The sequence below is a fragment of the Siniperca chuatsi genome, linkage group LG17 (assembly GCF_020085105.1).
Source record: "Siniperca chuatsi isolate FFG_IHB_CAS linkage group LG17, ASM2008510v1, whole genome shotgun sequence".
NCBI lineage: Eukaryota > Metazoa > Chordata > Actinopteri > Centrarchiformes > Sinipercidae > Siniperca > Siniperca chuatsi.
In genome coordinates, this window is record NC_058058.1 from 21,997,200 (window position 1) to 22,023,535 (window position 26,336).

Genomic DNA, 26,336 nt, shown 5'->3' on the forward strand with positions numbered 1-26,336 from the left:
TTTACTCTCGACATTCATGTATTTTATTCTATGTAACAAAAATAATTACATTGTCTTTGTTCTAGGAGCCTAACAATATTGAAAACAAAAAGAAAAGAAAAGCAAAATCATCAAGCGGGACAAATAGACATTTACATGAACATCATAGAGAAATGCTGAAGAATAGAATTATTGTACAACCGAGCACAAATGATCCCTTGTCAAAAAAAACCTAGAATATCCATGTCGATATTCATGTCACACAGCTCACTGCGTCTGTCCAGAGCTTTCTGAAGACTGACAGCTGACGAAATGCATCACATGTGATCAATACAGCATCACTACATGTTTAGTTCCACCTGATACAACCTCAGCAATCATATTTCAGTTTCCTCACATGACACGATCCCATCTTTGGCACATAAAATCTACAGAGTAAATGTAAAATTTTGTTGAAGTAGTTTTGAATTGGATACTGCACGAAAAACATCAGATGTGAAAGCAACAAAACAACAAAAGTAAAACCATTTGTGTCTGCAGTCTTGGGAAGGAAAGTGAAAGTGGCTCTCTCGCTCTGAACCGGTGCTAATTAGGATGGACAGAATGTAATAAGCAGAGGAGTGCGGAGCTCAACACATAGTGAAGCCACTTTGTGAGCCAATCTGTTCCAATTAAACAAAAATACTGCATACTGCTCAACGTGAAATAGGATGATTAACCAAGCCTATGACAATAATATAGTGAGTCAAAACAAGAAGTAACAAAACACACGGGGCTGTATGGGTGACTATTTGTACACTGGAAACAATTTGCAAGACCTTCATTCTGGTAGTGTCAACCTTAATCTTAGGTCTTTGTTTTTCTTAAAATAGGTACAAAACATCTGCCAGTAGAGTGAGATATTCTAACTTAAACAAAGTGACAAATACATTAAAGCTCCTAGCTGTAGACCTTTTATGATTATATATGTATTTATGAGGGCTGACAATCCCAATAAAGTCTTTTTTTATACTTTTTTGAGTCACCAAAGTAAGACATTTTCAAATCCTACATACTGTATAGGGGCTTTAAAGCTGCATTAATTTTTTTATGGGGGGGGGGGCTACTTACATACCCCGCATACAGTCATTTGATAAATTGTTACAAAAAAATATTATTAGTGCAGCTTTAACAAAACCTGCATAAAACTGTTTGTTGTAAGCAACCAAGATGTCAACCACATCAAAGCCTTTTGTGTTTTACTTCCACACACTGTTCTTGCTTAATTTCACTTTCACATAAGAGACCTCCATTCCATAAAAGCAATTTCATTTCTGAAAAGGCTCAGCCTCCTCATCAATTTGTTTCACTTATGTTTGTCTTGATTTCCGCCTCCTTTACGTAAACTTCTAGCTGATGTCACAATGTTACTCATTCAAGAAAATCCATGAAACAAGCTAAAAAAAAAAAAATAATAATAATAATAATAAAAATCCAATCCAATTTATCTTGAAAAAAGGTGAAATTATCTCACTCCACTTTCTACATTTCCTTTGAGAAACACAAGACGGAATAAGGACTAATCAAGTTGTTTACATCATGTAACACTGTCAGTTTTGATCATGAGGCATGTTCATTACATAATAATCAAAGGGGAGCTGTACAGTAGTTGAGTTGTTGTGAGGTGTGACATTATACCTCTATCCACTGGGTGACACTGTGACACAGGACAGTTTTTTTTTTTAAATCACTGACGCCCCTCTCCTCACACCTCAGGCTTCTCCTGCCAACAACTTCTCAACAACCTCCATTTCAGAAAGACCGCCCGCTGGCTACTGACCCGTCAGCTCTGCCATTTGGTGAAACCTAACATCTATATGTGAGTATTACTTGTAGAACTGCAACAGTAGGCTACAGCAAACAAAACGACACGTCCCATATTGGAGACAGTACATACCGTATACCAGCGGACCACAAAAGCAAGTGTAGGTGTGGGTAATAACACTCAGTGCTTCGGTGTGACGGTTTACACTCAAATTTTTACAAAGTTAAACTAGACTGAGGCATCTCTTGTTACACAAATGATACAAATACAAAACACATGGGAACACTTGCAAAAGTGTCCCGACATACAACACACACTGAGCTTTCACAAGCACTCACAGTTATTACTCAGGCTCACTCTATCACGCTCTCTCTCACACACACACACACACACACACACACATACCCACACACACAGTAGCTGTGTCATCATATGAAATTAGGTCTAAGCTAGTGGTACATTTACATTTATATATTTGTTTATATTCATAAATACGATTACAGTCGTATCATAATGTACATGGAGTTTTATCATTACATTATCGCACAAAGGAGGCTCGTTCTTTAGCTTCAGGGAGGCTTCATCGGCTGGGTGAGAAGAAGGAGACAATCTGATTCGCTGACAGGAGAGAAGTCAAATGTTTTTACTGCTGTGCGGAAATGGCAGAAAATCTGATTTTTTTTTGAGTGATCCACAAGGAAAAAGGCAATGCTCTGACTCAATGAGTCAGAATTCCTGATGCAAAACTCATGAGATACAGTAAAGTCTTAGAGTAGTGGGGTTCCTCACTGAGGTAAGTGACGTAGAGGCATCTAGCAACTTGTTGAATTTTAATAATGCTAACGGAGGTGCTAAATACTCAAGCACAAAGAAAAGGTGCTTCACTGCCTCCTTTCCTAAATCCTTTTTTCCTAGAATAAAGAGGAAAGGAAATATAGCTGTCGTTAGGGCTTTACCAACTGACAGTGCATGATTATGTAACCTGTTTTACTGTAACCTTAGCCATATTCTCCTAGCACTAGTGATACACCTAGTGATTCTTTCTCTCACTTATAATTTCTCCTTCATATCTTATATGAATATGACTTTTTAGCCAATACTGGGTGTATTACAGTTTTTTCTGTTAGCTTTCAAGATTGACATGAACATGAACATCCACAATAACTAATAGTCATAATAATAGTTTGACATTTTGGGAAATATGCTTATTCACTATCTTGCTGAGAGTTAGATGAGAAGATTGATAAAAAAAAATCTGTGTACGATAAATATGAAGCTAAAGCCAGGAGACAGTTAGCTTAGCTTGGTAAGCACAAAGACTGAAGGCAGGGGGGAAAGCTAGCTAGCTTTGCTCTGTCCAACCAGCACCTCTAAATCACTAATTAACAAGTTATATATTTTTTGTTCAATCCCTGCAAACACCGAGCTAGCTGTTGTCCCTTGCTTGTAGACTAGATGTTGAACAAAGGAAAATATTTTATCTGTTTAGAAAAATCCTGTGGCCATCCATTTGTTCACCCTGATTTTTAAAGCTGATCCACTCGAATATATAGATGTTGTGACTATGAGGTACAAGTTTGGAATTACTGGCTTCTTTCAATTTAATGTAGGCCTACACTTATCTGCTATTACTCACATTCACAAGCAGGTGAGCACACATACAATCACACAACACCTAAGCTTCCTCTTCAACCTTTTGCTCTTTTTTGAATTGATTTTAGATCTGAGCTGAGTTCAGCAAAGTTCCTCTCCCTCCACCTATTATCAAAGCACTTCCTCTCTGACATTTAGGGAGGAAGAAGACAAAAGGGGGGGGAGCAGGACAGTGGGAGAGGAAGAGGAGAGACAGCTATTTCAGCTTTTCATGTGAAACAACAATGAATCATGGAGGCAGGTTTGGCCTTTCCGAGAAATACCGTTTCTGTCATACGGCCTGTAATTATTGTCCTGATTATCCCCACTCCACACTGCTCTAGTGGCTCTTTCTGGTGCTCAAATTGCTGGTCTCAGAGAAGCAAGATTATGTTTCATATTATTCCATATGTTTTCCCCATTTCTGATTCTGCTTAAATCACATATATGTCAGACTGTCAACACGATTTCCAGAGTTAGTTCAGTTTTGCTGCCCAAGCTCACGGCTTTACTTTACAATGAAGAACACAAAGCTGATTTTTTTTTTCGGTGCTGAGACAGTTAAAACGTAGCCGATGCACATACAGTATACCAGCTGTAATAATGAAATAATGTAGCAATTTAATAACTTAAAGTCAGTGCCAGTTTTCAAATACTTTTTTTTCTGCAAACAGCAGAAGAATTTGAAGATATAATCACATAAAAAATCCACACACTGGCTTTAATTATGACAAGCTGACGTGATTCCATGTCATTCGTCTTCTAGTAATAATTATTGTTATATACTATTATTGAACTATTAGTCAGTGTTGTACATGAACACGCTAAAAGAATCATTAACAAAGGGTAAGACAAGCCAACAGCTGCAAAGTTCCTCCACCCAAGTCAAACTCTGCGTTTTGTAAAGGAAAAAAAAATAACGTAAACTAGTTAATTTTTTGGTACTGTGAACTTAGTTCAAAATTGTGAACTATAAACGTGAACATGTCAAAATCAAAAGTGTCAAATTTCACATTTCCTGCTGCCTCAGCCCACTGAAGCTGTAGCTGGCATTCAAATAAACCTAAAACAATCATAAAGAGAGCCATGCAGAGAACAGGTTCACCTGCTGGAGAAAGCCCACATTACATTATGTGGACGACGAAGCTTTATTCTAACCTAATTACATGTCCTTTTAATAAACCACATGTAATCATTTTTTAAAAGATATTGATTTTGTTAGCATGTGTGGGAAAGTTTTAGGGGCAGCCAGAAGTCACTGAGCAGCGCATCAGTATTCTTCACCATGCTGCTGGAGGCAGCCATCTGAGACATTCATCACCTGCCTGCCTCATACTTAGAGTGTAACGTGTGTGGACACCGTGCTGTAATCTATCGGAAGTGCCATATAACTGGTTGTGCATTTGGCTGTTGAGGAACTAATGTATGCAACTGCACACACACAAACACACAGAGGGGGCGGTTTGATCTGGGTTCAGTAAGTGTATTTTGCGCAGTAAAATGTCCATTAACAATCTCACATTAACACTCACACACATATGGACACCAGAACACATACTCACACACAGCTCATGGTATTGTTCATTTACACAGTTCTCTCTCAATCAGCATAACATTTGCTTCTCTCTTGTCCCTCTAGATGGACCATGTGGACCAAACAACAGGCCGTTTGTTGATTTAATGCCATTCCTTTTTTCAAACTATCCCATGGTGCACAGCATCCAAACACTAGGTGTGTTTCGAAATTGGCATTCTGGGTGCCAGAGTTTACACAAGAATAAGACATTAAATGAAAAGTTTGATATTTTGGGAATTATGTTTATTTGCTTTATCGACAAGAGTTAGATGAAAAGATCAATATCATTCTCATAACTGTATGGTAAATATGAAGCTGAGAACAGGATACGATTAGCTTAGCTTAGCATAAAGACTGGAAACAGGGGGAAACAGCTAGCCTGGTTCTGTCCAAAGGAAAAAGAAAATTAGAAGTGTAAAAACGACAAGTTGCAGTTAGACCAGAAGTAATGAGACTGTATTTTGGCCGGGAGCAGTGACTTCCTCAAGTCTTGTCATCACTTTGAGCTTGCCAGGCAACCAGCGAAGATTCCACAAACCCCCTGTAAAGCAGCAACTTGTCATTTTTACACTTCAGTCTTTGTACGGATTAAACAACAGCAATTAGTGAGTTTTAGAGGTGTTGGTATCAATCTTGTCATGTAACTCTCAAGGGAATAAGCGTATTTTCCAAAACAACAAACTATTCCTTTATAAAGGTAGTTGAAAGTGTCATTTGGGACAATAATGAAGTGGTAAAACCAGATGGTGCAGACATGCTTACATCATTTGGAAGCAACCTGCTTTGCAATTATACAATGTGCAAGTGTACTAAAAAGATAGTCTTGTAATCTCACATGCTAGGCATGGATACTGACAGTGTCAAAATGTGAGTGACACTTCTACTTCTGCCTTTGTAAATCCCTACAATATTTCTTAGGTCTGTGCCAAAGGGGCTGGAGGAATGTCCGCTTTTCACACATCATCAGATTGGATTTGTAAAGACACCCAGCTAGACTGAAACAGAAGTGCTGCAGAAGTGAACTTCACAGCGGGACGGTCTGGAAGAAGAGAATGGCATCAATCAGAGGTCCACTGTGTTCCAAACATGGCTTCCCTACCTCCTCCTCCTCCCCAAACTAAATCCCTCCCATTTCTTCCCCAGCCCTCTGTTCTCTCATCCTCCTTCTATCCCTTGTTTCAGTTCAACTCTTTTCCCGTCCCTACCTTCCTCCCTCCCTCCCTCCCTCTGTTTTCCACCCATCCCTCTCTCTACTTCTGCATGTCACACTGCAGCAGAAGGACAATGGAGGGGTCAGACTTGGCAGCTTCTTTAAACTCTTCCAGGGAGATCTCATCATTGTGGTCCTTGTCCATCTTGGAGAAGATCTTGTCCACACGCTGCTGCGGGGTCAGCCCGTCCTCGTTCATACGCATCATGATCACAGTGCCCACCATCTTGTAGATGGCCTGCAGAGGGGGAAAGATTTTTTTTTTAGATTTTTGTCTTAAAATGTATAAATAGCAGAGGATTTCTTTTATAGGAACAGGTACCAGTAAAACCCCACAATCTGATTCCCACATATAACTCTCTCAGGCATACACTACCATGCCCACTCCCTCCCCACAAACGCATACCTCGATGATCTCCAGCATCTCCATGCGTGTGATCTTTCCATCCCCGTCCAGATCATACATGTTGAAGGCCCAGTTGAGTTTCTGCTCAAAGCTGCCCCTGGAGGTGATGGACAGGGCGCAGATGAACTCCCTGAAGTCGATGGTCCCGTCGCCGTTCTTGTCAAATGTCCGAAATGCATGCTGGGCGAACTTGGAGGCATCACCATATGGGAAAAACTGCAGAGTGAAAAATGAGAAAAAGAAGGTGACATAAATGATGCATCAGATGCATTGTGCATTATGGGCAATGCAGGATCAAGCATGAAATCTTGTATACTTGTCATAATGTTCAGAGTTATACAGATGTGGATATAGAGGCAACGTGAACATATGCTCATATGCTCAAATACATCCACATGCATACATATATAAATACATTCACAAACATTGCTTGTACACGAACATACGCCCATACAAATACATGCATGCAAGGGAGGGAGCACCGGTAGTGAGAAAGCCAGTGAATCAGAGAAATAAAACTTTACTTTCTGATTGTTTCACAGCGGTCACATTCTAAAGCACAAAGACACACTGCACCAGAAATATCTCAAATGCACAGTAGGGTGCAGATTCTAGAGATTATTTTTATAACATTTTAGTTCTGATAATAAGTTAGTTAGAATCACCTTAATATCAGCGTAGGAAAAAACAATCGTCGATCATCCCTTTAATCGTTGACATAGGATCCGATTGCCAACTGGCACACGCCTAATCATGGGACTAGTTATAGTATCAGGATTTTTACCCAAAATGCATACACTAGGAGATAAGATAGGGTAAGATTACCATCTAAAATCTCTGTCATCATGGCATGCACTTCTAACCAGAAAGATTTCACAGCAGGACAGTCCCATAACAAATGAATTAATGAACCACAACTACAACAATTATGCCAACAGAGGCATTTATAGTCATCTTTGCATATATAGTCATATTTGCTAGTCTGACAGGAGTCACATATGCTCTACATAGACTCTTATATTGAATGATCTTGTAACAGATTTGGATATATGTATGCCTGATCTCCATATAGAGGCACTGTGTCAGGTGGTAAGAGATGTGTTAAGGTCATGTTCCCAAGCCACCTGAGTGGAAGTACAAGCTTTGTGGACATGATTTTGACTAGTTTTTTAGTCACTAGTCTCTTGTGAGTCCCCCAACTTTATTGAGGGGCAATACTAAATTGCTGAAGTACCCCTTTAAAATAATTATGACCTGTATAATGTATTTAAACTTAAAATTCTATATTTACCTTGTATTAACCACTCAGTGTCAACTGCATGTTTTTAAGTATAGAATGGAGTTTTTGTTGTTGTCTGCATTTCCTCACAATTTTCAATTACATGTTTGTTTTTGTTCTATTAAGTTTGTTCTATTTTACAATTTTTTAATATATATTTTAAAATTACAACTATATTGTTATAAAGACATTTTTGCATCTGTATAACGTTACATTTTTTTAACGTTACATTTTAAGCATTGTGTCAGATTGAGTCTCATTTTTTATCCCTTAACTACATACCTTTGTTATGTCTTTGTGACCATATTACAGTCATATTACATTACTGTCTAATTTGTTTATGTTCTTCAGTTAAGCCCTCAACTCTGTTCTACTCTTCAAGTTATTTGTTTTTAACAATTATTTGGGTAACCCAAATAATTGTTGAAAGTTGTAGTTTTTCTTATGTTGTTTTCTAAAAACTTTATATGGTTTTTAAAGACCTGAGGTACAGTATGCAGGAAGCAGGTAATAGCAGGTAATGTGTTTTCTTGTTTGGCTATATTTTGTGTCACTGATACTATGAATTAGCGCAGACTCAAGGATAAAGAAGTTACTTTATGTTATGTTTACTGTCATAGTAACATGATGGTATAGAATCTATGTGTCAATTTCACTGCAGAGCAGAACTTTCTGTGATATGGGAGGGTTTTGATGTCTATAAGCAGGAGTATGACAGTTTTAGCTAAGAGGACATTAGCTTACCACCCAGTTAGTGGATCACTGTGTGCAATGCATGCAGCTACATGACCACAACACAGTAAGTGTGATTGGTGATAACTGTGCTGACAGTTGTGCTAATTTGTGTTTGAGTGTCACTGAGCATTGACATTGAAGAGTGATTAGAAAAACTGGCAAAAACTTCTTTTGGGAGGGTTTATTAGTGTCATATTTTCTTTAAAGCTTACAGCAATGTTATATTTATTTGTAGCTCAATCTGTGGTATATAAATAACATGTCCCCAAAGACCCGAGATATGTAGGAATGTTTGGCAAAATGCATTTAAGGATTAATCTTTCATTTTAGGGTTAATAACAAGACTGTCTTATGTATATCTGTTGGCTTAACTGGGCTTTTACAGACAAGCCGGTTTTAACATAAACAAAGGGAAACATTTTAGAGATGTAGTGCAGCAATTAGAGACTTCTTGTTTACAAAATGAAAATGTACTCCTAATGCAGGTGGAACTTGGACAATCCATCCATCCGTTTTCTGCTGCTTATCTGGGGCCAGGTAAGTTTACTGCCTGATATCATAAGCCACAGGTGTTTTCTATGCACTTTAGAACTGAATGGGAGTGAATGAGAGGATATGCAAAACTGATCTAAAAATGTCTTTAACCCCTGTGCATCCATGAAAACTCAATCAGCCTCTCTTTGGCGCTGTGCCACCTCAAAGGCTCCAGAATGTTCTGAGGGAGTTTCAGGCAGCAAAAGCATCACTGGCATTATTAGAGACTCGGTCTCCTCTCTATGCACCTAACATAGGAGGATTAGTCAGCCCCGGGAACATTAAGCTTTGTATGTAACAACCCAACAATGTTCAGTCATTTAAGGGGTAACTTTAAACTACAGTAGCAGTAATCTAAACTGAACAATGAGCCTGATTTTCACTGTAGGCAATGCAGAAAATGGCTATGAAAAACATATTAACCAGTTGTAAAGACCCCAGCACAATTTATTACCATGTAATCAGCTGCCATGATTTTACTTCCTCTGATTCATGTCCCTTTTCATGCCTCACCTTAACATAGAGCTGCTGAAACTCCTCCAGGTTGAGGATGCCAGAGGGACAGTCTTTGAGGAAGCCTTTGTACCACTGCTTGAGCTCTGCCTCGTTGAATTCAGTGTTCTTGGTCAGGTCATCCAGGACCTCCGGAGCCAGCTTGCTGTTGTGTTTCCCCATGATGCTTCACCTCTCTGGGGGAGAAAGACACACAGAGAGAGACAGGGTGAACACACAGGTGAGGAGGCGCTAGACAAACAACAGCAACAGCAGTAATGCCCTGTGTTGTTATAACGGCAGAGGTCTCTGAGGACGGATGCAAACAGAGATACGCAGAGGAGAGTTGCATTGTCTTTATGTAGCTTTGAGTGTCAAAATATACAGTATAAAACATTAACACATATATATACACTACAAAAAAATCTTCTTAACAAATCTTTTAGTCCTACATTTACTTAAAATGAGCGATATTTTGCCAGTAAGGTTAGCTACTTTTTGGAATGTCTTAAGTCAAAGGTAGATAAGGGTAGTGTAGTTGGGACAGTGTTCTTAGACCTGAAGAAGGTCAAATGTGTCGGACATGAAATTGCACTGTCTAAGCTTTCTACTTTAGATATCCCAAATTAAACACTTGGATGAAATCTTATTCAAGTAAACACAACTAAAGGGTCCACCTTGGGGATTGCTTATCTGACTCTGAAGTACAATATCGCTGTGCCCATGGTTCCATATTAGGCCCTTTACTGTTCAGTGTTTATATAAATAACATGCCTTTAGCTTTTCCTTAAGTTCAAATACAAATGTATGCAGATGATGAAGTTTTGTATCACCATGGAACTAGGAAACCAGAAGTGGCCAAGAAATTAATAGATGCTCTATCAAATATATCTGAATGGTTGACTCATTGCACCTGAACATTAGTAAATAGTCTATGTGTATTTTTCTAAGAGGACTGTTTCCTGTTAACCCGGTGTACTAGTAAATGGGGAGAAAATAAAAATTGATGATCATTTTAAATATCTTGGAGTTGTTTAAAAGTTTTCCTTGTCTAACTTAACACTTATGAGGCAGTATCTACCGCTAGATACTACAAAACTGTACATGCATGCAATGATTCTCTCACCCCTTAGCTATCGCCTCCATGTCGAAGCCAATAGACTCAATCTAAAACTTAAACTACTCTATAACAAGCCCAATTATTATCACCACTGTCCTGTCATTCAGAGACAATTTGTTTAGTATGGAGAGTTTAAAGCAGTATATGGACTTGTGACATATACATTTAAAATTCTGCACAGAATGACAGCTCCTTCTTTAAGCCACTTGCAGGAAATTTTCCAGACACAAGTGAAAATATCTAAAGAAGATAAAGCTGCTAAGTAAAAAGTAGTGGTTATTGAAGAAAATCCCTTTAAACAAGTAAATCTGCACTGGACAAGTGGAATTATCTGTTTAAATGATTTGTTGAAAGGGATAGTTATAGCCGTGCACATACATTACAGAGAAAATTTCCATGCTACAAAAGGGTCCATTGCCACAATGACTTATATCATACTACCTCCATAATCACCTGATAGCATCGCTGCTATTTTGTCCATAAAATGGCCCATTACCCTGGCTCCTCACCACACACACATTCACATGGCCGAGGACCACTGCAGTGCCTTCATGACGCCATCCCTGACTCATAGCCCTGTCTGACAGCTTGTGCACTTTGACACCAGGACACAGCCGAGACAAGCGGTCACAAATCCTCCTCTAAATTGCAGAGAGAGCATGGGGCTAGTTTAGAGGCTGGAATATCATCCTGCCGTGCTTTATGGCGAGTGAGTCATGTAGAAAGAGGCAACAAAACCCCAGGTCACTGCAAAATGCTCAAATATTTTGGAGTTTGTATTCCTGTGACAAGTGGGAGGCACTGCAGGAGAGCCAAGAGCTTAGAGGAAGAGCAATAAAGGATATCAATAGGAGACAGGCCATTCCAACATTAACTTGTTTTGAAAAGGTTACCTGTGATCTTATCAAGTTGAAGCGCAAAAATGAATGTTTCTCTCTTCTCAGACAATCCTCTTACATTTGAAAAATTGCTGTTCAGGAAGAAAATGAAAAGAGAATGTGCCTGTAAAATGGATGGCAACTATAAAAGCAGGTGCAATCAAAGAGTCACAGCCTTAACACTGAATGGGTTGGCTGGGTGTTCATGTGTTCAATGCAGTTCTGTACAATTCAAACATCTTTGACTTGTATCAGTTATTGCCGGAAAATAGCTTCCACTTTTAGCATGTTTATAATAGAACCCAGCATGTGTCAACCATAAAAGAGCAATTGTAAAAACTGTTGTTTAAACTGTACAGTGACACAAATGGATCCCTTCAGAAGTGACTGTTTTGTGTGGCATCTGTGTAATGCATTATTTGCACAGACTCAAATACATGCACACACACACAGTTTCACAAGGTTAACTGCTGCAGGATGGATGCAGACAGATGATGAGGGCAGCAGTGTGGAGAAGGATCACATAAGGGGTTCATGATGTAGCAGCAACACCTGTAACGCCATTTTCCCCTGAGAGGCCATCATTAAATTAGAAGTATTCAATTAGTAAATCTCAACTCTCTATCTTAAATAATCACTCTCTGCCTCAAGCAGCAGACATTTAGAATGTCACTGATTTAGGGATAGATATATTTGTCCACTCAGGTAGCTCTGAAAATCACTGACCACATCAACAAAGACGCACACACCACAAGCCGTGTGTTTATTTTGGCTCTTCCCTCCTGAGGCCTGTACTACGAAGCAGGATTTGGGGATAGCGAGGTAACTTCAGGTTTAGGCCTGGGTTTTCAGGGTAACGATGGTGGTTCACTTTCACCAGGGTACATCGCCATGGTAACTTATGCTACACACCTAACCTGCTCCGGAGCAGGTTGTGTTCGAGATAATAGACCAACGTATAAAAGCACCACCTACTGATCAATCAATTCTCTTGGAAAATGGCATCACCATTAGTAGAAGATTCATGGATGTATTAATGAGACCTAAGTTCAAATAATACATCCATGAGAAGATCCTGATCCTGATTCTGATCCCGGTGCGCAGATTGTGAGAGGGTCTCTTAGGACGGTAAGAGTGTTCAGAGACCGGCAAAGCCTTTGGCTTTCCCTGACGATTTTTTTATGAGAGATATAGATTCTTGTCAGAGGACTGACTTATCTGTGTCAGCTTCTTGAGCCATATGTTGCCAGTGCGACATGTCGGAGTGGTGCGCTTACAGTCCCGCAAATTGTATGCATTGCCTTGTGTTATTTTGCTATGTGTATTTCTTTATGTATGCTGTGGGTGATGCGGAGAACCTGAGCATTGTGCTTTTGTGTACCATATAGATATCATCCTACAACACAGACTGATGGAAGCACTAAAGCCTTGTACTTGTACTTATAAGATATGAAAGTAAGCCTACTTTTATATCTTTGAATTTATTTTTTATTTTATTTTTTATTTGCTCCCAAGTCCGTTTCCCACCGCGCGGGTTGTAGCTCAAAGAATAAGGCTAAAATTGTCATAAGAATACATCTAAACAACACATTCATTTACTGAAATACACAAATGTAATTATAGTCAGATCTACTCGTGCCCTAATGATGGGGCAGATTGGTCATACGCTGCAAACACCGCCACACTTATGTGAACGCGCTCATAGCTGGATTGGGAAACCCTGGGTTGACTTACTGAGTTGATAACCGGTAGCGTGATCGCGATTGTTAGGCTTAGTGAAGCCAGATAACGAAAATGTATCGTGGATATGTTGAACTTCCGTCGTAGTACAGGCCTCTGGGAAAACACACACACAAACACACACACTCCACAGAGTTGCAACATTGACTGAGGCAGATGAGATTTTATCCCTCTGTTAGGGAAGCAAATGTAGCAGATAATAGAGTTTCCTGTGGAGGACAGCGAGAGCCGTGACTAGCCAGGCAAGCAAACACATTGGAAAATAAACACAGCTCACGCTGGCAAAATAGGCAACCCGTAGGTTCATTCTAATCGTTCCCAGGTCGGATGCTGTCATTCAGTCAGGTGCTCAGGTCTCTGCCAGCTCATCTTACTGATGCAGAAATCTATTGTGGAGATTATTCAGGTGTTGGAGGTTATTTGGAGATAACCTTGGGTGTTTCTTTTTCTTGAATTAGGCCGCCTTTCAGAGCAAATAAATCAAATCCCTGGGGAAGCAATGAGACACATTCAGAATACAGAGTAACTGCCATCAATGCCATTTTCTTATTTTGCCTGGCTTGGAGAAGGTGATGCTTGTATGTGTGCACATGTATGTCAAACTAGGGTATGCATGTGTTGCAAAAGAGAGGCCCTTGTCGGTTTAAGAGAAACAAAGAATGGAAAGGCAGATATGTGAGTGCATAAAATATGGACTGATGTACCTGTTTCTGTAGCCTGGTTCCACATCTACAATTTCTTTAATGATTTAAAAAGGTTATGGTGTTGTGTTCACTGTTAACTGATACCAGCTGCAAAACAACCAGCCAATCAGAGCTTTGTGGGCAGGATTAAGAACAGGGATTTCAACTTACTGTGCCTGAAGCAGAAATCTATTGTTACTGTTTTGGTTCACTCTCAATGATTATTAGGCTACCAGTTTATGTGGCTCTCTTTCTGAATTTTCCACAGAGAAAAGAATGAAATTTCAGGAGAAAACACTGAATCCTTGTATCTTTAAACTATCATCAGCTTTAGTACAAAATTAAGAATTTCAGTTTTGATTTTGATAAACCCTTACCAGCCTAACAAAGGATCAAATCCCAGGGGAAACCCATGTATGCTCTCTAATGCCAGTGCAAGTGCAAGATAAAATGATTAGCTTTATTCCCTAAATGCTGCAATTTCCCTCAAATATACAGCCCTGAATGCCTGCTCTGCACATCCCACAAAATGGGATCAATTGGCCGGGCAACATGCTGTTGCTGTGCACGATGAGGTCTTTGACAGTCCGTTCACGTAAATACGTAGCGGGGACCCAAGCGCGCATGCACGCACACACACACACACACACAAACATGCCAGCTTCAACAAGGGACAGCCAGGACATATTAGTTCCATCACACAGTCTCTGGAATTCTTACACATACCTCACACCTCTAAGGGAGAAGACAAACAGACAGACAGGGAGAGAGACAGAGAGTGAAAAGGTGATGAAGATGGAGCGACGGAGAAAGATGGTAGGCTGTAGGCAGATAAGCAGAGCTTGTAGAAAATTGTCCCAACAGGCGTTTAAAAGAGAAAGACAGACATGTATCTTACTGAGTCTGAAGGGGCCTTAACTCATGTTCATTCCAGCTGTCAGACTGATAGTAAACACAAGTCTAATCTGAGTTGTAAATGTGTAGGAGGCTGCTTGTGTGTCACTGTGTGTATGTGTGTGTTTGCTAGCCTAGCTTGTTGGCAGGCTGATTGGATAAGCTAGTTAAACGTTTGCGTACCAGAGTCAGTAGTAATAAAGCTTACATTGATGGCAGTTTTCTCAAACTCAAGGTACTTGTTATTGGCTGATGTTATGACATGAGTGCTATACATCAAAGTGGCATCTGAGGACTAACAGATCCCAGCTCTAGAAGGTCCAAAATGAAAGGAGGAATAGACTGATTTCACTCTTGCTTTGCTCCTTTGAAATGCTCAGGATGCGTATAAGATGACAGTGCAGTTATTCCAGGTTTACATGATTGTTAAACTTGATTTATTTGAGTCTCACTGAGATCAAAATGTCTTCTGCAAGAAACCAGAGAACAAATTACACATAAACATCACAACAAGACAATTCAGTCACACACAGTAGTCATCTGTCACACAGACACACTAATTAAAACAAGCACAAATATTAAAATATCAGCAAGGGAAACTTAACACCCCCTGAAAATCTTGTTTTTCCTGACCTCCAGTGGTTTAACCTCTCACCTTGCTGCAGTACAGGTGTACTCCAGGACCCTGTGACATCACTGTCGGGTTTGGTTGTCAGATGTCTTCCCCTTTTCCGAACTGGTATGATGAACTTTTAAAGCTAACCTATACTGTGATCTGGTGTCATGGCGAAGGTTTGGGCTCTTGTGATATGAGATGTACGAGAAAATATGGAATAAAAGCAGGCTCTTTGAATAAATTTGTACCAGTAAGCGCCAACATCTGAGTTGTAAGCAAAAATGCCCAACATTCCCTTTTCCCAGCCGGTGAAGATTTGCTATATTTCTCTGTAAATTTAATATCATTAACTCATTTTGGACCATTGGTTGGACAAAACAAACAATTTGAAGATGAATGATGATGATGAATGTGTTTATGTCTTTATATTGCTTGTTCTGCTTTGTGATGGTCATTTGACGATGCATGACAAAGATCTCTGTTAGACTAAAATGTTGCTCTTGTTAAATAAAACTGGCTGGGAGCTGATTATCAGTGTGGGTATATTTTGCCTGACTTTTGCCTTCAGACATTAGACAGGCAAAGGTATACTCCTACTTTACTGGTAGCATAATGTCTGATAATGGAGGATTCATAGTTTTTCCTTTCTGCACACACACAGCAAGAGGCTACACGAGGAACAAAACAAGGCTGAAAAGCAGTGGGCTTACACTGTCATTATTATGAGGCTGAGGCACTCTGGCTTTAACTGAACGTAGCCCAGAGGGGAAATGTGTTGGTGTCCCTGTGACCGAAAATGATTAGCTGGCAAAAGCTGTAATTGAGTTGGAAACAGAGTAAAATGGGAAGCTAGGCCATACAGTAGTCGTTTCCTCTGTGTGTGTGTGTGTGTGTGTGTGTGTGTGTGTGTGTGTGTGTGTGTGTGTGTGTGCATTTGCAATGGCAATAACCTTTGTGAGAGTGGAAAAAGTACAATAGACTGTAGCAGCAATAGCGGAGCAATCAATAGGATACCAGTCCAATACCAGCCCTTACCATGAACTACACTGTGAAGTATGTGTGTGTATGTGTGTGTGTGTGTGTGTGTGTGTGTGTGTGTGTGTGTGTGAGGGAGAGAGAAATAATAGAGTATAGAAATCTGATGAGAGGTGGACAGCCAGCATATTGATATGTGAATGATAAACCACACCCTGAATGGGCTTCATGGCAGCTCACCAAACTATCAAAAGTCAAATAGAACAATATGTTGTCTTGACAACAGTTGCCCAGCTCACTGCCAAACAGCCGTCTGGCAGCAGATGATGCTTTCGGCCAATCGAAGCAGTCCATCTGCCAACTGGACCTGACCAAACGGCTGACTGATGGGTTTTATTGAAAATCTAGATAATGGCCAGTGTCTTCCAAAGCCCACATGATGCCCTGTGTTTGATTAGATCGTCAGTAATGTTATACAAGTGGAATCTGTATAATTACACTGGTTGTTTATTAGAAAGAACCTGATTCATTCTAATGCAATTTGCATAAATGCATAAATGTTGTTAGTTTTTATTAGTGCTATAGCAGCAGGACTGAGCAATAATTTAGTATTAACAGTAATAGTACTGTATATGATCATATTTTGTCCAAATGAAAGATTCCAATTTAAAGTAAAATATAAGAAAATGAGTTGTTAAACATTGAGTTTTGTATTATGACAATGACAAAAACATTGAATATAATATCCGTCATTAGGCGAGCTGATTGAGAGCAAGTGGAATGACGCCAAAAGCAGGAAACAAGATCTCCTGTTGAGGTACGCTGTTTACTTTTTGTTTTACTTTTGTGATAAAACCAGTCAAATGTTTATTTGTGACCTGCTAAGACATAGTGTAACAGTAGGACAGTAGAGAAAAGCCACAAAGTCAGCGTACTCACTCAGTACTATCAGTTAAACAATGTCTACAACACAAACCTGCCAACAGTTGGTGGAGGCGGGGGGGGACTGCGCAGAGAACAGCTGCGCACACGCCCCTTGGATCGGGGTGTAGTTAATAGATGGTTGAAAATGTATGTGTGACAATCTGGCAACTTAGGTGACGTCAGACAAACATCCAAAACTTGGACCTGTGTATTCATAATAAAGTTTGAAGGCCATGCAAATTGCGGGAGTTTTCCCGGGAGATACAACAAAACGGGAGGGTGCCGGGAGATGGCCTTGAAATACGGGAGAAATGGGAGTGTTGGCAGGTATGACAGCAGCTTCAGTCCGTCTGTGTCAACAGAGGATGCATTCAGGCACAGTATTGAGTGTAGCTCACTCACGTTTTGGCAGCACTCAGAGGCCATACATACACCAGCTGGACTGATTAAAACAGAAGCGTATCTGTTCCGTCAGACACACAAGATGAGCGACTGAAAAACGCGGCTGAAACACGTTCTGTGTAGATAAGCTTTTACACGGCAATATCTATCTAAAGTTTGATAACATAAGCCACCGTAAGCTACTTGTCATACCAGACCAAGTGAGGCTTTAGCGGCAAAACCCCTGACTATATTGATCTGAGCAAGGGTGTGTTTTATTGCTGATGAATTCAGCTTTCCATTTGTAAAAGGAAGAATGTGTGATTGCATCTTTCAAAAGTTACATGGCCTTGCTTTAATCTCTTGAGACTTGGATTTGAGTCAGACTTAAGTCACAAAAATTACAACTTGAGTCTTGACTTGGACTTGACCGCTGTGGCACCTAATTTACTTATGAGTGTTGACAGCTAAAGGCTTGACTTGAGACTTTAAAATAAAATGTTCCAAGTCTCAGGTTTTTGACCTAGTGACATCCTAGAACAATAAAAATAAATAAAACAGTGTCACACAAGTTTTGCACAGCCACACAGATTAAGTCTAGGACTTTGTCTCACTTTGGTAAAAACTCTGACACTGTCTTGAGAGGACACTTGTCAAATGGTTAGCTACTGTACCTGAAAGACTTGCAAATTTACTTGCATTTTAATTAAAGACTTAATGATTTGACTTAGACTTGCCCTCACAGACTTAAGACTTGACATGAGACTTGCATAGAATGACTTGAGACTTGACTTGGCCTTACCCCAAAAGGCAAAACAGCGTTCTCTAGTTGTATTAAGCCTTTGCAGGCAAAGCTGAAAATCAATGAGCAGCGCTGCTTCACAGCAGTTTTGGATTTACAGGATTTTTCCATCAATGTGATGAAGTACTTTACTCACTGGATTAACCAAAAACTGTCTGCCGGAGTGAAAGTGGCTGAAGAGCGATGCGGAGGTTGCCCTATTCCTTCTTCACAGTTAAGTGCTAACGGTAGCTCTACAACAAGTTTTCCGCTCAGTAGGTGATTTGTTCATTTTTAACAAGGGGAATGGCCCAATGCTAGCCTATTTTTTGCCCCTTGAACTGATTTTCAGGGGCATTTACTAAACTCTGAAATAATTACATTATATTGTCAAATAAACACTCAATTTGTGGCACAAAGATTTGCTATATTTGAAAAATAACGTGAGAACTGCAAAAAAAATTTATTTATGAGCATTCAAGGGCACTTTTGGTCCAAGTTCTGTTCATTTCTGACCCGGCCTCTGTCATGCTGCTGCTCCTGCACTTTCTCTTTCCCAACGTCAGCTCTAGAGAATATCGATAAATTGTTGAGAATTATTAGATTTGGATGGAGTCTTTCTATTTTAACTGGCACAGCTTTTCTAGCCTTTACGGCACTGAGGTAGGCCCCACACACAGACACACACACACACACACACACACACACACACACACACACACAAAGGGATAGTAGAGACGAGACGAGTCGGAAAAATAATTTCACATGGCATGCTCTAAAAAGAGAAAAGTAGACAGTGGAAACAGAGCTTTAATCAAGAATGGACAGACTCTTACATGTTCAATATTCCCTCAGGCAGTTCAAAACCAGTATGTCTCATATGTTCCGAGACCGTGGCGATTATTAAAAGCGGCAATGTGAAGCGAGACAAAGTACAGAGCAGGTTAACAAGGGGGATGGATTTTGGTCATTTTGCTAACAAGGGGGATGGCATCCCCCCTTGTCCCCCATCAAATCGCCTGCTGGTTCAAGCCCAGCAAAATGCGCATGCATGTTTGGCGCGTCATTTGGCTTAGTGGAGTGATACTAGGCAGCAGAGAGAGAGGCGGAAGGTTTTGTATTGTGTGTGTTCAAATTTCTGACTGCAGCTTAAATATCACAATACAAAATGACATATACTTTAATAGAAGATTTTATCCATATCCCCCACTCCTATTATGTCAGGAAAATATTCTTAATGATATTATATTATTATCACCAAACCCTAAGCAGTATTGACAGTAGCAGTTCTAATAACAGTAACAGTAGAAGTATTAGTATTAGTAATAGCAGTTTTAGTAATTGTTTTATCATGGTTTGAATGTTTGGATTTTTAAAAAGAACAAAGTATCAGCAATCAATGCTTAAATTCCAAAAAAAAAGATTGCAGTATATACAGTATTGGCCATACATAGTGAAAGCCTTGTTAGTGGAAGCCTTGTTAACATAGTGAAAACAGATGGTTTTGTAAGTAATTGTGTTATGAAAGGAAACGTTGGTGTTGAGGTGTTCCTACCTATCAGTAAGAGCTCCATATTATTCTAATCTACATATATCTCTCTGGTGACTGGAGCAGGAAGAATGCATCGCTATAGAAACGCAGCTCACCTCTGTGCACTTCACTCTAATTTAAGACCAGGCAGCATGTCGAGCCTGGGGAGAAACACAGGGGACAAAACGGCTGTGTGCGTGTGCCTTTATGAGTCAGTCTCTCAACTAACCTTTATCTCCCATATCTCCAAAACGTCATTTATTCACCTTAGTATTTATTTATTGCCACAATTATTACACAATTACTGAAGTCTGGGTGACTCATGTCTGAGTGCTGCTCTTATTGTCGGCTATTGTTTCTGTCTGTGCCCTATCAAACCCCCACAGCCTTGTAAAATGTGGCTAGTAATATTCCAGCGACACCTTTGAACTCAGACAGAAGTGGAAAGATGCCAGCACGCACACATACACACACACGCTCAAATGCACAAACACACATTTCCCTATATTACATAAGCCCTGGTGGAGAGTTGTTTGGTTGTAAGGCTACAGTGTTTCAGAGCCAGACAGTCTCTAGTTCAAATATACCTGTCCCGTAAGCACACACACACATACAGTAATAGTGTGTTTATTGTGCAGTGTGTTGAAAGTAGTGTAAAAGAACAGGGGAAACTTTCCTGTACTGAAAGCTATCCTCTCATCATTATCCTTTGTTGAAATGAACACTGAATGTGTTCTGAAACAAAGACTGGTGGTAGGTGGCAAATCAACATCTTACAACCTACAGAATAATGTCAGATCATTGTGTTCAAAGCTGCTATATGTGTCTTGTATGTATGTATCATTAATCACTTACCAAACAACCATATCTTTGTAGCATACATGCAAAATATACATTATGCTGTATATGGAATATGTGTACAAAGCACTAAAGGGTATGGCTTCATAATCTAGTGGAAAAAATGTTTGTTATAAAGGGTGCAGTACTGCAGTAGACCTATTTATTATAGACAAACTTTATGTTACACGTAGAAGCCTAAATATACTGTGTATGCCAAACATATTTGCCTTAACTGATTGAACGTTGAAAGAAGTGTAGCACATAACTCTATTGTTGGTTTTTTCTCTTTATTCATTATTTTCATATTTGAAAACTCTGTATTTATCGTCTACAACCCTGACATGGACTATACAAACATTGGCCCTGACTTATTTTGACTTACGCTTATGTTGTGGTAAAGGTTTAGTAATTCCCAGAAAATTTCTCTACAATATGATTGGCAGTAATGGTTTAGTGCAAAAATGTGACACACTGCTGCCGTCAAGAGGTTTAGGTCATGATAAATATAGGTATTCGTGTCAGATGCAATGGCGAAAACCTGGAGGCTTGCTTCCTCACTTTCTTTCAAAAAAAGAAAATCAAAGGAGCACACAAAGTTAAAAAGACAAACACAACTGGCCCCGATGTAGCCTACAGACGAGCCTCAACAGCACTGAGCTCAAAACGTGTCTGCCGGATATTTAAGTAGGCAGTTGTTTGCTATCACGTTAGGTATAAGCTGCAACACATATACCGTATATACTGTATATATTATCTATCTGGAGTTTTTCTGTCCATAAAAACATATACATTATTGCACAGAGAAAGATGTTAAACGTTTTTCGTACCGGTGTCATCACATAGAACAAATTGGGAACCTAAATTTAGAAAAGGTAGGAGTCGGACTACTACACCTACCAAACATTTGCCACGGTCACTGATCAATATCCGCTCTCATCCGCTGGGCTGACTGCCTTTTCTTCTTCTTTTTTTAAATTATATTCTGCAGTTACATCACTATGACAAGTATTTAAAATATCTTTATAATCAGATGATCCGCTTAATGAGGAAGCTTAGACTGACAAATTGTCAGTCTATCACAAGGCTGTCACATACTATGGACAATTTTTGTATCATCAGTTCACCTAAACTGCATGTCTTTGGACTGTGGGAGGAAACACTGAGGAAACCCACACAGATTTGAACCCATGACCTGTAGCTGTACAGCAGCAGTGCTAATCACTAAGAGGTAATTTACTGTATTAATGTAAAAGGGAAAAAAAGGTGCTGCAAGATTCAGCTTGATATGTTTCTCCACCCAATCTTTCTTTTAAATGTCCATTAAACCTAGCCAAAATGTGACCTAATAAATACCAAATTAATACTTTTTGTCTCAGTTCTGAGATCAGTTCCTCACCACAGTTTCTGGTGTACATTACCTTTCCATTGTACTATATTTTATCTGTACCTGGAGGACACTCTATCAATGGTGTTTACTCATAACTGTGGGTGTTCATTAGTTACCCACTAGTGATGCCAAACTCCTTCACTCAACATTCCTTTGTTGCTGCTCAACCACTGTCAGCTGGTCCATGGGCTCACAGGAGCACACACACACACACACACACACACACACACACACACACACACACATCTTAGAATTCCAACATCTGTCTCCGTGGGTAATAAAGCAAGTGACAGGAATGGATGAATCATTCAGTCAAGAGACACACACAGGCAGCAACTCATGCAAGCCACCCCCTACAAACACAAATACACATACACACACAAGCAAGCACACGCACACAATGAGCCGCTGATGCATGAGACAGATGCATAGTACACCTGGCCACAGACCTACGACAAAATAGAAGTGATACAAAGGGGGGAACAAAGAGATACAAAAAGTGAGGAGGTGGTTGTGGGTGTCATAGCATCATTCATCTATTGCTGTTAACAGAAAAAAGGAAAACAAGAGACTGGAAAAACAAACAACACACACATGCACAGACAGGAAATTGTAGCGTAACATGTTGCTCCAAGCTGATATTATTGTACTCTTGTAATATGGATCAAGAGGTCTCTTCAGAGTAGAGGAAGTAGCTATAATAAGCATGTATTTTCCCATCCAGTGATCTGTCAGTCAGCTATTATGTGTAACTGTGGCTTCTTTCCACCTGCTGCTGCACATAACAGGTTATGCTATAACTATGTCTAACATCACTGCAAAGACCAAGCAATCAGCTTACTGCATCTTTAGGAAATAGCCTGTTGCTCGTCTTGTGTGATGAAAACACGCTCCAAAATTATCCATGTGTCTGTGGTGGATTGCTGTAGAAGCTCTAAAGCTGAACAATATTCTCCACTGAGTAGCGGTTTTGTAAATCCTGGTAAGATTTATTGAGAATATACAATAACAAAGTACTGTTCTGAAAGGCAATAAAGGAGAAAATAGCACTAGGAGACTGTCTTTATATGTCTTAAAGTATAGATCAATAAGAAAGTACTAAAACATATTAGTGAAAGCACTGTATTCTTTATTTTGATTATCACTCAACAGAGTGTACTTAGAGTACTTAGAGCATGGAGCACTGGAGCCAATTATTGCATGATTGTGTCGTATATGCTCTCAACACTTAGACGTACAATCCATGATCCAAATATAAATGAAGGGCAGCTCTACCACCAAAATTCAAAACACAGAATTGGAACTAATTAATTAATACATGGACTAATACTAAACAAAAGCAATCAAAGTTATTCATGTTTTTTGCTTCTGAGAAACGCACACAAAAAATATTTTTTTAATCTAATGTGAAAGCTAACCTCAACTCTCTACAGTAGGCATATGTGAACAATCCTGCAATTTATAGGCAGGAAACAATTATCGATTGGGCATTTAAAGGTATTCAAATAGAGGATATAAAATAGCAGAACAGATTATAATGTGATGGTTTTAGGGATTTTTTGCTGGTACTGACTAAGATCATAATTGTGGCACTGTAAAAGCTCCCTTGTGGGATGCTAAGCACCACTTGAGACAGCCTGACTCTTGAGAACTATACAGTGTCTGCTGAGAGTGTGCAGTAGAAATAAAGCAACAGAACCAGTTTTATTTTTTGGCTAAATTAAAAGACTACAAACAATCATACTGCTACAACACCTTATCATATCTGTATTGATTGACTGTATAACTTAAAGTTAACATAGACTTAGAGCTTAAAATGTGGCAGAGCAGCAAATGTGTACCCTTCAGCACTGAGACCCATCATGCACCAAAGATCTGTTCCTGTTCTGTTCGAAAAGGGCTGCAGAGCCAAACTGAGCTCTCACTGCCACCAGCTGTCTGTCATGGATATGCCCATCACGGGTGTGCGTGCATGTGCTTGTGCATTTGTTTGTCTTTCCATTTTCATGGAAAATTGCTTTGCTGCTTTGCATTGTATATGAACACAATCAATGAACACTACGTTAAGTTTAGACTAAGCAAGGCATACAAATATGTAGACACACACGGTCAGTAACTATGATGCAATAACTCATCTGATATGACCCTTTAAAGCACAGTCGCATGAAGGCCACCAGTAATGTGAACAAGCTCATCACACTTGGGAAGCTGGTCCTATTGATTGTGTGGGACCTGGTGTCATTCACAGAGGACTGGATTATGCAGATAAAACTAAACCACTTGTTCAGCCTGCTGTATTTTTCTGTCTGTCTCTCCCTCTCTCTTTACTCACACAGCTCGACTCGAAATTACTTTGAATGCAAAACAGTGAGACTTGCAGCTATAGGCTTCTTTCCCAAACATGCTCGCTGAACATGTGCACAAACACACACATATGTGATTCAGTTGACATGCTTGTATCATGCTTGTTTATGCTCCACATGTGCAGAACAGAGAGCGAGAGTCCAGCTTCAGTGGTGCGACACACAGGTAGCCTTAATTTGTTCATCCGATGATTGCTTCCAGAGCATGAAGGACATTCTAGCTCTGACTTCCCTGGCTGCATTTTCAGATCAGTGCGGAAGCAAACAGTTTATGCATCCATCCAAGATGTATAGAGCACTCTCTAAAAATGACTCACCAAATGTAACGCATACCAGGACAACACAGGCATGATAATGTGTGTGGCCACCATGGCAGATATAGTCACCAAAGTGCCTCTTTTCTTTAAAACAGGAGACCATGGTCCCTGGTTCGACTGACTCTACCCCATAAGTGTCCTTGAGCAAGACACTGAAACCCCTAACTGCTCAATAAGTCAGTTCAGTATAATTGAAACCTTGACATGACTCATTTGTAGTGCTAAGTGTAATGCACCAACACTAACAGGTTTAAGGGTTCAGTTTCCCCTTCCTGGTGACACACCTTTGGTAATAGACCAGTAAAATAATGTCCATGACTTCCTTTCTCATCACTTATTGCTTCCCTTAGTTGGGAATTAAAGGTAAGTAAAGGAAGGATCTGACACATTGTGACCAACACTTGTGCACATTAACATGATGGCACAAAGAGACCATTAACAAATAAAAAATGTCCTCCACTTACCCTGTAATGTTTGGAAGAAGAATAAGCTCCTTACAGCTGTAAAACAGAAGCCTCTTCTTTGCTTTTCAGCTATTCTCACGGCAGTGTTTTGGTCCAAAACAGTTCCTCCCTCATGTAAAATAACCTTCGTGTTAACTCACCTCTCTCTGGAAGAAGATGAATGAACCGCTGCGTCTCCCTTGCCAATACATTTGCATAAAGCCCGCCTCCCCCGCGAGACGATTAGCTAGAATGCTTTTTGAAGGTGGATCCTTTTCATCTGATCCGACGGAGCGGCTTGTCAATAAAAAGCCGAGCTGTGACCGCGCGCGCGCCCGTGCCCTCGCGTCCTCTCTGTGGCGCCGCCGACCGCGCGCGAGAGAGCGAGTGAGACAGCGGGAGAGTGGCACTGTTGGAAAAAAAAAAAAGCTACAAAGGAAAATCAAACAACAGCAGTCAAAACAGGGAAAATACTCATGATAATTCCTCAGTATAAGAGTAATTTCTCTCGTTGCCAGTTACCTCTCCTTCAGTCACCTAATTTATATAGGAGATTGATAGTTTTGTGAAGATATGGGTTCAGTCTTTTGCTCCTGTGCTCCTTTTATGTGGTGGTCGTTTGGGCTACATGATAGAGCTGGCTGGGAAATTTATTTCATAAGCCCACAGGGAAACAAACATCCCTGTTAACCCCGTTCCTTTTAGCATATTCCACATTAATGTAGGTCATAAAACTAGGTTTGACACAGGGACCCACTACCAGACAGGTCCTGAGATTAGGTAATAAAGAAGGACGTTTTATATCTTAAAGTCCCT

General features: G+C 39.9%; 1 protein-coding gene across 2 annotated transcripts; it reads right to left on the reverse strand.

The window, feature by feature from the left end:
- Positions 1 to 25,834, reverse strand: LOC122864225 (hippocalcin-like protein 4). Of its 2 annotated transcripts, none has more exons than XM_044171476.1 (4): positions 25,682 to 25,834; positions 9,669 to 9,844; positions 6,608 to 6,823; positions 1 to 6,439 (listed from the first exon to the last, which is right to left on the reverse strand). In XM_044171476.1, exons 2-4 carry the CDS (start codon positions 9,828 to 9,830, stop codon positions 6,242 to 6,244), a joined length of 576 nt encoding a protein of 191 aa, XP_044027411.1. In that variant the 5' UTR covers positions 9,831 to 9,844; positions 25,682 to 25,834; the 3' UTR covers positions 1 to 6,241. The 2 variants fall into 2 exon arrangements, with proteins under 2 accessions (XP_044027411.1, XP_044027410.1); XM_044171475.1 differs by having other exon boundaries at positions 25,542 to 25,821.
- Between the last annotated feature and the right edge of the window lie 502 nt (positions 25,835 to 26,336).

Coding starts and splice junctions, on each gene's coding strand:
- LOC122864225 (XM_044171476.1), bottom strand. CDS start 9,830: ATGGGGAAACACAACAGCAAGCTGGCTCCGGAGGTCCTGGATGACCTG. Junction 6,824..9,668: donor TTCAGCAGCTCTATGTTAAG/GTGAGGCATGAA, acceptor TTCACTCTGCAG/TTTTTCCCATATGGTGATGC. Junction 6,440..6,607: donor AGATGCTGGAGATCATCGAG/GTATGCGTTTGT, acceptor CCCCCTCTGCAG/GCCATCTACAAGATGGTGGG.